At 41.5% G+C, this 14,489-nt stretch overlaps 2 protein-coding genes across 2 annotated transcripts; both read right to left on the reverse strand.

The window, feature by feature from the left end:
• Nucleotides 1-350: 350 nt before the first annotated feature.
• Nucleotides 351-1,538, reverse strand: LOC132564155 (ribosomal RNA large subunit methyltransferase I-like). The gene has a single exon (XM_060228833.1). It carries the CDS (start codon nt 1,536-1,538, stop codon nt 351-353), a length of 1,188 nt encoding a protein of 395 aa, XP_060084816.1.
• Nucleotides 1,539-1,550: 12 nt separating this feature from the next.
• LOC132564156 (uncharacterized) lies at nt 1,551-2,267 on the reverse strand. Its single transcript, XM_060228834.1, has one exon. The coding sequence runs from the start codon at nt 2,265-2,267 to the stop codon at nt 1,551-1,553; it is 717 nt and encodes a 238-aa protein (XP_060084817.1).
• Between the last annotated feature and the right edge of the window lie 12,222 nt (nt 2,268-14,489).

Consider the following 14,489-nt stretch of genomic DNA (forward strand, 5'->3'; position numbering starts at 1 on the left):
TTAACAAGGGCAATTAAGTTTAATAAGAACAGATCTCTGCCTTCTGTGTCTAAAAAAAGCGGACTTAGGTAGTTACTAATTTCTTTGTGCCGTATATGTTTCCCACGTAAGACATCAGAAACATATGTCATCTCTTTATTGAGGTCTATATTGCTCTCTTCTGCCCCGCTAGAAACTGGTTGCACGCATAGTATCATTGCGACAAAAACAATCCAGAACAGACTTTTTTTCATAATAATCATCAGTATTCGTGATTAGGGGTTAAGCCAGTATTCATGGTAACAAACTGCTTCAGGTTATGCTGAAATATGCTATTTAGCTATAAGTTTCTCGTTTTTAGCATCTTAACCTTAACGAACACGGCACAAGACAAATTTTAAATAATGCCCTTCTGGAAAACTAGGAATGACAGGATGATCTAAACCTGCCCCACGTTCACAAAGGATCTGTAACCGTTTACCTGTTTGTTGAACACTCTCATCAATGAGTTCACGAAATAGTTGCATCGTAATATGGCTAGAACAACTTGAGGCTGCAAGTAGACCTTTTTCACTTAAGAGTTGACAGGCAGATCTAAATAAGCGGCGATACGCCCGCTTTGCATTGGGTAAGCTCTTTTGATTTGGAGCAAAGCTAGGCGGATCAATAATGACCAAATCAAATTTTTTTTGTTCTTGTCTAGCTGATTCAAACCAGTTAAAAGCATCTTCAGCTATAAATCCGTATTCATTAGGTGATAATCCATTGAGGATAAAATTTTGCTCTGCTGCTTTGATTGCGTTCGTACTAATATCAACACTTTCGACATACGTCGCCCCCCCTAAAGCTGCGGCAAGGCTAAAACCTCCTGTATAGGAAAAAAGGTTAGCAACTCGCAGCCCAGCTGCTAAATCAAATACTAAGCGCCGATTTTCTCGTTGGTCAACAAACCACCCTGTTTTTTGACCTTGGAGGACATCTACTTCCATATGCCAGGCATATTCTTGACAGCTAAATGGTTCGGGCTGTTGACCAAGAAGGAGTTCCCAACGTGGACCTTGAGCACCTCGGGAACGACGATGGACAATTGTCTGAATATTTTTAAGTTGTGGCGTGTTGATAATTGCCTGCTGTAAATAAGGAAGCCTTTCCTCTGCAGCCCTACCGTCACTACGCACAACAAGGATATGGCGATACTGATCAATGGCCCATCCTGGTAAACCATCTGCTTCACCATGAACTAGCCGAAAGGCTTCAACATTTTTTGCTATTAGGCTTTGTCTTAATTGAATTGCAGAGACCAATCGTTCTTGAATCAGTGCACTATCTGGTATTTGCTGTTCGTCTAAACTCCAAACTCTAGCAGCAATGGGATGGCCAGGATCATAAATTGCCCACGCAACAAAACCATTTTTATCTATTAAGCGTACAGGAGCCCCGACAGAAAGTTGAGGCTGATTATCTATAGCACTCTGGTAAACCCATGGGTGCCCAGCTTCAATCTTAGAGCGTAATTGTTTTTTAAGTTTCAGGCTGGCTGCTTGCTCTATCATAGACATGTGTATTAACCTTTAGTTTTTGTCCTTAGTCAATGGTTCAGGGAGGTAGTCTTTTGCTAAATTGTGTGGACTTACGTTGAACAGGAAATAACGTATTTCAATCCGTTTATTTTTTACGATACGCTTGAGAATGCCTTCACGTTCATAACGACGGGCATCTGTAGTAATCGTTTGTGTTAACAGTTCTATTTTACGTCCAGCTTGTTTAATAGCTTGGCATAACGCGACATCCTCCATAATTGGGTATGGCAAAAAGCCACCGATTTGTTCATATAGCTCTCGAGTTAAAAAGAGGCCTTGATCACCATAGGGAAGTCCAGAAAACAAATTACGTATTCTTACTCCCCATTCGACCAATCGGTAGCGGTATGCGGAATGGTCGATTTTTAGACGAAAAGCTCCCGCATTGCCACGTGCGATCACCGGTGTCATCACCGCAAGAGGGTCAAAAGGCGGCACAGAATCAGCATGGATGATCCAAAGAACAGGTCGAGAACTCGCTTGCACACCAGTAGCAAGCTGTGGCCCACGACCGCCATGACGAGATACGACATTGGCCCCGAATGCACGAGCAATGGTCATTGTTTCGTCTTTACTACCACCATCCGCAATAATATATTCAGATCCTACTAGTAACTGTAAAGATTGAAGTAATTTTTCAATCCGAGTAGCTTCATTGAAAGTCGGTATAATTATGCTAAGATCTTGGGCTTTCATCTTTGATGTCATTTTTGCTAGTTCATTGTTACAGGTTTAATTTTCTGATGCTGAGGTTCTTGTCAGCACCTTGTATTTTCCCTTATTACAAACCATTATCTTTCATAGTATTTGCTGCCTCACGAATTATTTTATTTTGTAAACATTTCTTCTCCGAAATGGGTTGCCTTGACAGTAAAGGACTTCTTTAGAGACCATGACTACTATGCCTAGATTTAGACAGCTCTTGACGTTTAGTTGCTTACTCTCTGTTATTACCTTACTTGCGTGTGAAGGTCAAAAAACAGATTTGAATACGAACAACATAAATCATTTTTCTGCAGCTTATATTCCAGAGTCGACTGCCGTTCAGGTTAGCTGGTTGCCTCTCTTATCTAACCAGATTGAACAATTTGAAGTCTTACGCGACTCACTTCGAACAGCTAGGATAACAGCACCGGTAACAACGAATACACTAAAAACATATGATTTTGTTACTGCTGCTGCATTTACGTTTGACGACTTTAAAATTGAACCAGGCTACCGCTATAGCTATCAATTAAAGGCTCATTTTTTTGACAAGTCTATGGAGACAACATCACCAATTGTTTGGGTTGATGTACCAGCAAAGTCCCTGACTGGCACAACATTTCCTGAAGCATCTACAGACCTCTGTAGTCTTGTGACAGGAGAAACAACTTATAATCGTTTAACCCTACAAGATAATCGTTTTAGACAAACAGCAGCAGTCGCTGCTACGAACCCCAGTGTCAGGCTTCAAGCTTATTTTTCAGAGACACGTCGCGCTCGTGCGGAGTGGCGTATCTACCACCAGCAACAAATGTTGACACCAACCGCTGGCCAGCTACTTGGTGATCCTATTGAATTTACAATTTCGAAAGAGACTTGTCTGTTTCGTATGATTACCTTATATGATGCATATGAACAACCGCTAACAGACGCTCTGACTGATGAAACCTACGCATTTTCACTGGAGCTACGCCTTTTTGGCATAGGCTCAAATAGTGATCAATTGCTTTCTCCGGTACAGCGTCTTGTTTTTCCAAATCAAGAAGGCAAAGAATTTATCGACATTAATAATATTACACCTGAGCCAGCTGCTGTTTTACGACCAGGTCGACAGAGTTTTCAAACAAACTTTATGTATCACCTAGAACGTGTCGACGGTCTAATTCTTAGTGGACATATTGTCGCTGTTGATCAAAACGGTAATACGGAAATGCTAGATATCCAGTCTTATGAATTAGAGGATCTTGAGGGTTCAGTCCTATACACAGCTACAGTTACGATTCCTGAAGATACTGTTTTGATTCGGTTGATTGCCCAAACAGGAACGGGAGCAATTGATAATGCTATTGTGCAAGATGAGCTTAATTATGCTGTCTTACCGTAAAACAAATTTGTTTTATCTAACTTCGGTTGTTGCATGGTTTCTATTTATACCTAGTTGTAATAATGCCAATACGCAGTGTATCTCTACAGCTAATGAAGTTTGTGACCCCCTTTTACAACCACCTGCCTTTGTTACAGCAACACTATCTCAAACAGGGAGTATCTTATTTTCGTGGCTTGACACGAATAGTGGTAACCAGGAAGAAGAGGGATATTTGCTTGAACGTAGATTGCCAAATACAGATAATTGGGCTCTCATCAATATCTATCCAACAGGAACAACAACAGGAGTAGATACAACAGCGGCAGATGATACGTCCTACTTTTATCGTATTGTTGCCTTCCGTCAAGGCATAACGCGCCCAGCTCCTGAAATACGTGTTGACTTTCCGTCCCAGACACCACCAGAGACAACACTCTTATTTCATCCGCCACGTTTAACCCTAAGTAGTGAAGCAAGTTTTGTTGTTGCCAATAGTGAAGACCTCGGTTCATTTCAATGTTCGCGTATCATTAGCGGTGGTCGTCTACAAACGATTAGATGTGAGGCTAGTCCCGGTTGTATTTTACGTGGAGAGATCTGTCGAACAACATTTACATTATCTAATTTAGCAACGGGTCAACATCGTGTTTCTATTACCGCTGTAGATACTGCCGGAAAACAAGATCCAACACCTATTGAGTTTAGTTGGAAAGTTGATGACCAACCACCGCAGCTAGCGTTAACTCAAACACCAGAAGTAGTAACCAGTCAAGATACGGTCACATTTGGGTTTAACTCTGACGACGACCAGGCAAGCTATTCTTGTATGGTTGATAGTTTTGGCATGCTACCAACTGTTGGCCCGGTCTCTTGCTCTCCAGAAGAAGGTTTTTCTACCGCCTTTGGTCAATCAGGTATTAGACGGCGCTTCGCTGTATCCGCAACTGACTTATTGGGAAATACAACCACAGAAATATTCGATTTTTACACAGACAGGCAGCCACCAGAAATTTTATTCCCCTCACCCAATACAACGTCCCGACAACCGTCGGGCAGCGTTATATCTTACGTGGTCATTAATGACAGTGATACAGACCCCGCATCAACATCTTTAAGTCAGACTGAATCTGTCAAATGTACTTGGAAAAATCTTGTTACGAACTCTATCATTGATTTTCTACCTAACTGCCTACCCAATTATGTTAAAGGTCAGCTAAGGCCTGTACCAATTAATAATAATGAATTTAATCAAGATGGTTTTTTCTCTTTGTCGATCACAGCAACAGATTTTGTTGGAAATACGACAACAGCAACTTTTGAATGGCAGCATGATGGAATACAACCGACATTAACATTTGTCACAACACCAGTAGATTACCGTATGCCTCCATCGCAGTTGGGTAATCCAACAACCGTATTTTCTAGTTTTTTGGATTACTATTATCAGGCGACAAATGCTGCCCATACAGTAACAACAGCAACAGATATTATTCAACAGTTTTATTGCAGTTGGACGGGAACAAACGCTTTTACAAGCCAACAATGTGATGATTTTATTTTTATTGCTGGTAATGCGCGTAGTGTGACAACAATACCTGACTTCTACCAATTTACGGTTACTGGTGTTGATTTAGCTGGTAATATTTCGGCTCCTGTAACACATATTGTACGCGTTGATTATCCTGCTTATAGCAATAATATTTGTGATGCTGCTGGTAATGCAATTGTGATCAAACGCTTTGATCCTTTACCAACAGGTAAGCGGTCTCCACTTGGCGGTGGGAGATTTGCAATGGTTATTGACGATGACACGTCTGCCGGGGGGATTAATCCGTTAACAGATTATATTTATAATGCGGTTGAGTTTGGGAATACTGTTCCGAATAGAGGTGGTGTTGAGCTACAATACCGTGCAGAAAGTACAGTAGCAACAACCTACCAACTTTGGGGAAACCCACGTAAACAAGATGCTGGTACATTAGAAATTCCTCTAACACCTTTGCCAAATATTAGCTGTGATAATGCCTACACAACTGTTGCGAATCATCTGGGAGAATCAGAGCAACTACAACCTTGGCAATTAGAAGCATCGCTACGTACAGGCGTTAGCAACTTCCCAGATACATTCTCTGCTGTTGCCCGTTTTTGGTTGGGCATGGCTGTTCCAGACCAAGATTATCTAATTATCCGCCAAAAACACCCTGACCATAACTGGCTACCCGAAGCGGGCCAGTTATGGCAATTTCGTTTTTTGGTTGGTGTGCGTTCACTAGCTACCGTACCAACAACTGTTGCAGTTCATCTTGAAGTGCCTAATGTGACAGAAGGCTATACTGCTGGTGCCCCCCAAATTACAGGGACACAGGATAGGATAGCCTCTAACTATTATGAGTGGAATAACTTACTATTTAATAATCAAAATGAAACGCTTGTCGATTTATTTGCGGAAGCTCCACATTGTGTAGGCATGGCTCAAATACGTGTACAAGCATTAGATAATAGTAATAACGTCATATTAGAAGATTTTGCTCGCTTTGCTATTAGTGATAGCGTTAGTGGACAAGATCTACGTGAGCCCAATAGCATCATAGCACCAGCAGGCCCGTATCCATTAACAGACGGTATTGATTTATCTAATTTACGTTTAGAGAACGCTTCGCCTGAGGACAGCTATCGTTTAACACCAATAAGGTACGGTTCCCCTTTAACCGTTGAAATACGAGAGCGTTCTGCAACAGGTGAAGAGCTCTATATTGCCATCCTTGAAAATGGCACAGCTGTTACTGATATAACGACAGCTATAGGCTTAGTTCAACTTGAGACAACACCATCCATAGGCAATACCTACGACGTCAGTGTAACCGCAGCAACTATCAGTCGTTGTCTACGTTATCGTCTACGAGCTTGGCAGTAAATAGAATAGTCCTCGTATCCTTAATAGGATTAATTTTTTGCCTCAATTTCACTCATAGGTAATGGCTGGTGTACCCATTTTTTCGGGATATTTTTCAAGTCAGCGTCTGGTGTGAAGTAGTAATCGTAGATAGTATCAGCAACATGTCTACCAAAAACACGAGTGTCTTCCCTGGTAATCCAGTGATCTAAACCAGCTTTACCATAGACTGTCTCTAGTGTTATGGCTAAGACTTTAGAACCGGCATTTCTCCACCACCACGTTTCAGGAAAAAAGCTATTTAAAAATGTTGCACCCCCCTCTGTTGGAGGGGCTAAAATAGGACTTTTTTGGGCAAGAATAGAAATTAAGCGTAGTTGTTTGTTCCATAATGTTATTTGATCGGTTGTATACGTTTGTGGATTACTACCAAAATGCGGGAAGAAAAAAGGAGGTGTATCTGGTTCTGAGTTAGAAGAATGTAAATTTAATGCGATAACATCAGTAACTGGACTAAAACTCAAGTCATCGATAATATCAACCATGTGCGGATCATTTAAATAATGATTCTCAATTGGTGCTGTAGCAGAAAGAAATAGAGGATACGCTGTCTCAAACTTCCAGGCTACTTCGAGATTGTACTTTGTTGATTTGGAGTTACCCTAAAGCTGTAGACACTCTAAATTTAGAAAAAGGAGTGTTAAATGTCGAATCAGAAGTACAGCCAGGAATTCAAAATAGAAGCAGTGCGCCAAGTCACAGAGCAAGGTTACAGCGTTGTTGAAGTATCGATGCGCCTAGGCATCTCTGATAAAAGCCTATATGCCTGGCTAAAAGATAGCCGCTTTAATTGTGTACAGAAAGATAATCCCGACAAACAAGAAATACAAAAACTGAAGCTTGAGGTACGTCGCTTAACTCAGGAGCGTGACATCCTAAAAAAGGCCGCAACGTACTTTGCCAAACTGTCAGAGTAAAGTACGTGTTTATCAAAAATCATCAAAAGACGTTTCCTGTCACCGCAATGTGTCGTGTCTTGCAAGTACATCGCAGTGGCTTTTATGCCTGGCTAAAACAGCCACAGTCAAACAGAGCTATCGAAAATAAAAAGCTGCTGGCAATGATCAAGAAGTCTTATCAAGAATCAGGTTGTACTTATGGAAGCCCACGTATCTATCAAGACTTACGGGCAATGGGTATTAAGATAAGTAAGAATCGAATTGCTCGTCTAATGAGAAGAGCAGGCATCGTTGCCAAGTATAGCTACAAGAAACGTAAGTTTATCTACAGTAAGCCATCGGTAGTGGCGCCCAACCTTGTCAAGCAACAATTTGATGTATCTGCTCCTAATCAGATATGGGCTACAGATATCTCATATGTGCGTACCAAGCAAGGGTGGCTATATATTTCAGTGGTATTAGATTTGTATTCACGGCTGGTGATAGGTTGGTCGATGCAGTCACGGCAGAAAAGAGATTTGGTATTAGCTGCGTTATTAATGGCATTAAGTAGAAGAAGGCCAGAATCACAAGTGATTATTCATTCAGATCAAGGGAGTCAATTTACCAGTTATGAATGGTTAAACTTTTTAAAGGATCATAATTTGGTAGCGAGTATGAGTGGTCGAGGCAATTGTTATGACAATGCGGTAGTAGAATCATTTTTCAGCGCTCAGATATATTGATTAAGAAGGAAAGAATTGGTATTAGCCCAAAAAAAGAGTGTATATGAAACAAGAACGATAGCGCTTAAGGTAGAAAATGTTGTGCAGATATATTTGATTATATCGAAATAAAAATAAATGTTTTATAATCGACAACAAAACAATGACCAAAAGCAATCAGCGTTGGTTTGCATAGTTATTTCCACATAAAGCACCACAAAACAAAGGTATTAGCCGCATAAAATAACTGATTGTATCGTGCTTTTGTTTATGCAGAAATGAAAATTGTAGTATATCGTTTAATACGAATCAACTGTGCTTGTTGTTTTACAGCTTTAGGACAAGTTTCAATGGCACTTATGGCCGCACTTTCAAGACCATCAATAATAGATACTGCTGTTGATAGATATCTAGCTTTTTTGAGTTGTTTTTCTGCTAATTCAAGTGGTGTTTCGTTTTTTCCTCGCCTATCACATTCTTGTTGTATTCCGTTGTTAGGTCTAGCCAGGCTGCGCCATCTTCGCTTAGTGCAAGATTACCTGCGGGGAGATTGTCTGGAATATCAGGGGCTTCTATCCAGCCTTCTTCTTTTGTTTTAATTTCCTCATAAAGAGCTTTAGCATTTTCTAATTGTTCTTTATTAATTAGACCTATCAGCTTTCTGTCTTTATCTAACCTGACGTACATTGCTATACCTCCCTTTGAAGCAGCATGAAAGACCAATCCGTCAATGCCTGTGCCCCCGCAGTGGTGTGAATATTAATTTGAAATTCTCCGTCTTCATTTCGAGGATTAGCTACCCTGTACGCATTAGTTAACCTTACAAAATTCAAATGAGTAGCTATGATAATCATATTGTTTAAATCGTAACTAACGCCCATAGTCGGAAGTTTTATGCGATAAAAATCAGCCGACGAAGCTCTTCGAATCTGTATTGCTGTTGAAGACAAAAGAAAAGGGCTAGAGTTTCTAAACACAAACGATGAGCCGCTTGGAACAACAACCGGATAAGGATTTACCAAGCTCACGTTACTTGCAGCATTTGCCTGACTTTCTACAGAGGTTGCTGCCCAAATATATAAATGATTTGCAATAGCTGTCTCTATTTGTTGATTTGTTTTTTGCTCAATCGCATCATCTAATTGCGATGAACTACCATCTGGCGTTAAGCCTTGATTAATAATGACCTGATCGTTCTGTTTCGCGCGACCACCTACTGCATTAAGCCAATCGGCTGTAATAACAGTTGGCAGGTCTCCCGTCATTGGATCACCTTCAGAAAACTCTGTATCCAGTGTCATAATGCTTCCCTCACATCATCGGTAAAACGATAAATAAAATTGACATGTCTCTGTTTTAAACGTTCAAAACTGCACATAAGCAAAGATGCCAACGCAGTACCTCGTAAGACATCATCGATATCCAAAAAACAAACATAAGGCCAATTACCGCTATAAACACGACTACCAGCAACAGCATGTCCAGCTTGCGCATTACGAATGGGATAAAAAACAACATCAAGTCCTAACTGTCTGGCAATCTCACGTAAATCAGAAATACTTTTATAACCCTTATTTTCTAGAAAGCGAGACGCAACTAATCCTTGTCGCTCGCTTAACGTCAGTCCTTCTGGTGTACAGGCATCTGGTAAACCCAACTCTGATTCCCATTCTGACAATAGATCAATCGCACGACCTGGTTCAATATTGCTAAGCAAGAGCTCTACTAATTCATCAATGCGACCAAATCCAGGAGCTAACCCATCAAAGACCTGATCACGCACACTGCCAGGTCTAACTTCCAAAGCCTTACCCGGTGGCCACAGATCTAATAAGACCTCTTTCCATCTGGCTGTGTACTTACTCATAAACTGCTATATGCCGGTGTTCCCAGTCCACCAATTTGACCAGGCCCATAGGTTAGTTCAGTTCCTGTTGGACTAGTCAGCACATGAGAAAATTCACCTGGTGCATTACTAATAACCTGACTAATACGACTAATGGCCAAGGTACTATTTGGTATTGCTTCACGATAAAGTAAATCTGTTAACGCATCGGTAACAGCTGCTTGAACTTCTGGTGTATTAGGATTTAATTGTATTTGCGGATTAAGCGGTATCAGACTTGGTGCTAGTACATACAAATTATCGGGATGCAGCGTCGGTGGTGCTTTACTTAAGAGGTGTTCCCTAACTGCTAAAACCTCAGCTACATCAGGAATAAAGTTACTGTCACCATCTCGTACAAACGTAAGACCAACTGTACCAACACCTTGAATAAAAGATGTAAACCAAGCCCGCGTTACTCCTGCAACCTCTTTAGCAAAGGCAACATAATCTTCGCTACCTTCCTGACGACGTTCAGCCAAAATTCTCGCTCGCCAAGCTTCTTTATCTTCTAGTTCAATACCATCAATAACACTACTAACAGTTGCTTGATTATCAATACCTGCTTGCGGGCTCGTTAAGTTAAGCACACTACCGACTGCAATATTGCCAGCAGTACCAACCGTTTCTGCAATGACTCGAACGACAGAGCTACTGCTAGCATCCAAAATAAGACCCGCTTGCATTGCATAACGGATACCGTTTGAACTTTGCCAGATTGATGTTTCAGGTAAAGAGGCTCCCTCGCTCCCAGTTACGGTAATATCAATCTGTGCATAGGTTGGGCCAAGTCGCTCAACTTGCTCCCTGCTGGCATGAAGATACAAATATTCTTCATCTGCTGTCTTGGCAAATAGTTGTTTCGCTGTCTGATCAATTAGTTTGTAACTAAGGCTGTGCGCCAGTCCAAGCGTTACAGGTAAAATCCGTAATGTGCTTACAGGTAGTAATGGATTATTATCTGTTACCGCTGTTTCAATATCAGCAGTAATTGTATCAATCGTCTCTTGTTCTGTGGGTATGGGTAACGTCACTTTAAATCTACTTTAAACCTTGTTTCAATCGTACTTAAATCATCTTTAAATCTGGTTCCAAAAATCAGGAAATCGTAATTTTAATGGTGCATCCTGATTTCGTTTAATCGTAATCATCAAATCAACCGTATTGGTATCAATACGTCTTAACTCTACAAAAACAGACGCAATAATCTTACGCTCAACCATCCAGTCCAGTGATTGTATTGCGTAGGTTTTAGCACGTACAATGTTATCTGCTGACAATTCCAGACCACGCAGTTTCCATAATTTTGAACCAACCGTCGCAACACCATTAATTGTTGGTGCATTTTTTAGATACTCAGTTCCTACCCAGCCACGAGGATCATCGCCCAAGCGACGTAAATTTTCTGACTCTTCTCTTGCGTCAAGAAATAGACTATTAAGTACAGCCTCAAGAATACCTGGTGCTGTACTTAAATCACCATCAACTAAAACCCAGTCCGTGCTAGTACCGCTGTCGATAACTGTTTGCAAGTCACTCATTGCGGCACATCCGTAGTTCTTGACACATCAGGAGAAGTTGCATCAGGCTTATCCAGGTAGCTATGTACATGTCCGACTAAGCTAATACCGCTAGCTATAACATCACCCGTTGCATTCAGGTCACCAATAACATTGACTACCTGACCACCTTTTGGCTTTAACTCAATCGAACCATCTTGCTTGAGATACACTTCCTGACCATACATCGTGTACATTATTGTTTCGCCAGATTTTTTATTTTTTGGTCGATGATCACCATGGCTATCACCAAACACACGACCAAGCGCGCGATTACCAAAGACCGCAGCAAATAACGCATGTGTTCCTTTTGGTGGCACACTGTCAAACCCATAACTTTGAAACCGTTCAACCCAGGGCATTGTCTCGCCATTTAACAGCTTTAGCATGACCTTTTGAATACCAAGACTATCATCAACATTAATAATCTCTCCCAGGCTAATGAGAGATCTTAATTTACGGGCAATCATCTCACGGATAAGACGATTCATAAGGCACCCCAGCCACTACTTTTTGCCTCAACAATAGGCTGCGTACTAAACGCATCTTTACTTGTTAATGTTAATTTTGTGCTATGTCCTGCAGGATCATCACCACTTGTATCTGTTGCGTCCTGGTAGACAAACTCAACACTACGAATCAAGAGTTGCTCTTGATCTAAATCTAGCTCACTGTCTGTAACAGCAATTAATGCATTTGGTTGCCATAGCTTGCCATGACCATCTAGCCAACCTCTTACGGTATAGACAATAACATCACTGCTAGCACCTTGGCTTAACTCCCAGGATGCCCGCTCATCAAAATCTTGTTGATTGCTACCACCCTCAGCTAGTATTGTTCGTGGTCGCATTCGCGACACTGTTGGATCAAAGCGATGTGCTTTTAAATCGCGCGTTTGTTTATTGCCCCAAGTACCACTACCGCTACCGATAATGTAATAGTCGCTAAAGCGACCTGTTTCATCAAAGACAGCTTCGCGACTAAGTACGTTATCACCAAATTTAAGGTGCGCACCACTATCATACCTACCTGCACGTGTTGCAACGACTTGACCTTGCGGGCTTGTGGTTAAGATTAATTTACGAAACCGTGCTAACCGCTCCAATGCTTCAAAGGTACGTTCCCCTGGTTCAACAGAAAACTGCTCAAACGGTTCTCCGATAAATACTTCTGTTTGTAACTCTAAACTGTAAGGTGCCAGTAACGCCTCTGCGATCTGAATAAAATTCTGTTGTTTAAAATGGTAATTTTCATAAAGCGGAGAACAGTAAACAATATCTGCTGTAATGCTACGACCAGAAAGCGTAATCGTTCGTGTTGTCTCTGTTGCTTTAAGGTTAATGGCACTTACATGTCCGGTTAGCACAATCTTGTCTTGATAATAGAGTTTGCAGGCAGTGCCTCGCTTAACACGAAAGTCACTACTGCTAGCAACTGTAATTTCAAACTGTGAAAACACGCCACGCAAATCTTGACGAATCCGTATGCTTTGCCAGCCTAAATACTTTTGGCCTCCAAGATGTAGCGACAGATCACTCATGCTGCTTCTACCAGTAGTTCCAGATCGCCACTAGGTACTAAAGCTGGATGTGGTACTTGATTACGTTTAATAATTTCTGTCATACGTGATGCTTGACCTAAATAACGGTAGGCCACGCTGTAGGCATTGGTTGTTTTACGTAACGGTACATAAACAACCTGCGGTAATTTTGCTGCCCGCTGAATCAAATCCTGAACAACAGCTCTTTTTAACGCATGTAATGCTTGAAACACATCAATATCAGTAGAGCTACGACCACCAACACCAAGCAGTCTATCGATCTGACTAGCTAGCAATCGACGATCACTATCTGCCTGATCAGCACTTAAGTAGCTAGCCTGACTGCTAGCCTCTGCTGCAGCAATAACCGCTAACCGCTGGATGTAGATATCGAGCGTGTTTTTTGCAGCTTGTTCTTGTCTTAAGCTTTCAGTTGCACTACCAGGGTCAGGAACATCGCTGCCAAACTCAAATAACGATACATACTCACGTACCGCCTCATAAGGTGTTTCTGCCAAACTTTCAATACTTCTTAAAGTCGTTAATAGCCCGCCCGCTGGGGCGTCAGGCTGAGCTAGTAGTGTTGGGACACTACTAGTTAACCGCTCAATATCAAAACGGAAGCTAGCAATTTTATCTTGCGCTGTTTGTAGTGGTGAGCCGATGTTACTGATGGCATTAATAGCTCGTGTAATGTGGGTAGCTAAACTCTCTCGTACAGATTCTGGTGCGTCACTAGTATCCAAATTCTTAATAAAATCTTCTCGTGCTTTGATGTGGGCATCTGCTGCGACAGTCTCTACTTGGGCGGTTGTATTGTCTATGGCAACAAGACTAGGCTGCTCTCTTGCCTTAACACAGCTAATCTCAAAATCAGCACGTCGTTGTTTGGTAAACTCGTGACGGATACGATAGGTTTTTATTTCAACCTGCATGAGTCCGTAATGAGGATGACGTAGCTCTCCTGGGCCACCTATTGCGAGTGCTTCGATCAATGTATCTCGTTGCGTATCAAAGTCACTACCAACAACAAATGCCTGAAAACTAAATTCATCAGGACTCTTTCCCCAATGTTTTGTACTATGACGATTGCTATTTGGATAGGTATCTAAAAGTAGTCGATGCTCACAGCCTCGATCATCTCCTGCAACTTGAAACGCGACCCCTCGAAATGTGCCAGTTAACTCAAACCCCATTATGGCACCGAAAGTCCAAAGCCAGTGGTTAAATCTAAATTATCTGCTTGCGTTACATTGACGCGCGTACCCGCGGGTGCATTGTTAAAATTAACATCTATTGAGCCTTTAACTTTTTCTGTG

The sequence above is a fragment of the Ylistrum balloti genome, unplaced genomic scaffold (genome assembly GCF_031769215.1).
Source record: "Ylistrum balloti isolate Yb309-2 unplaced genomic scaffold, AGI_CSIRO_Ybal_v1 Utg372018, whole genome shotgun sequence".
Lineage (NCBI taxonomy): Eukaryota > Metazoa > Mollusca > Bivalvia > Pectinida > Pectinidae > Ylistrum > Ylistrum balloti.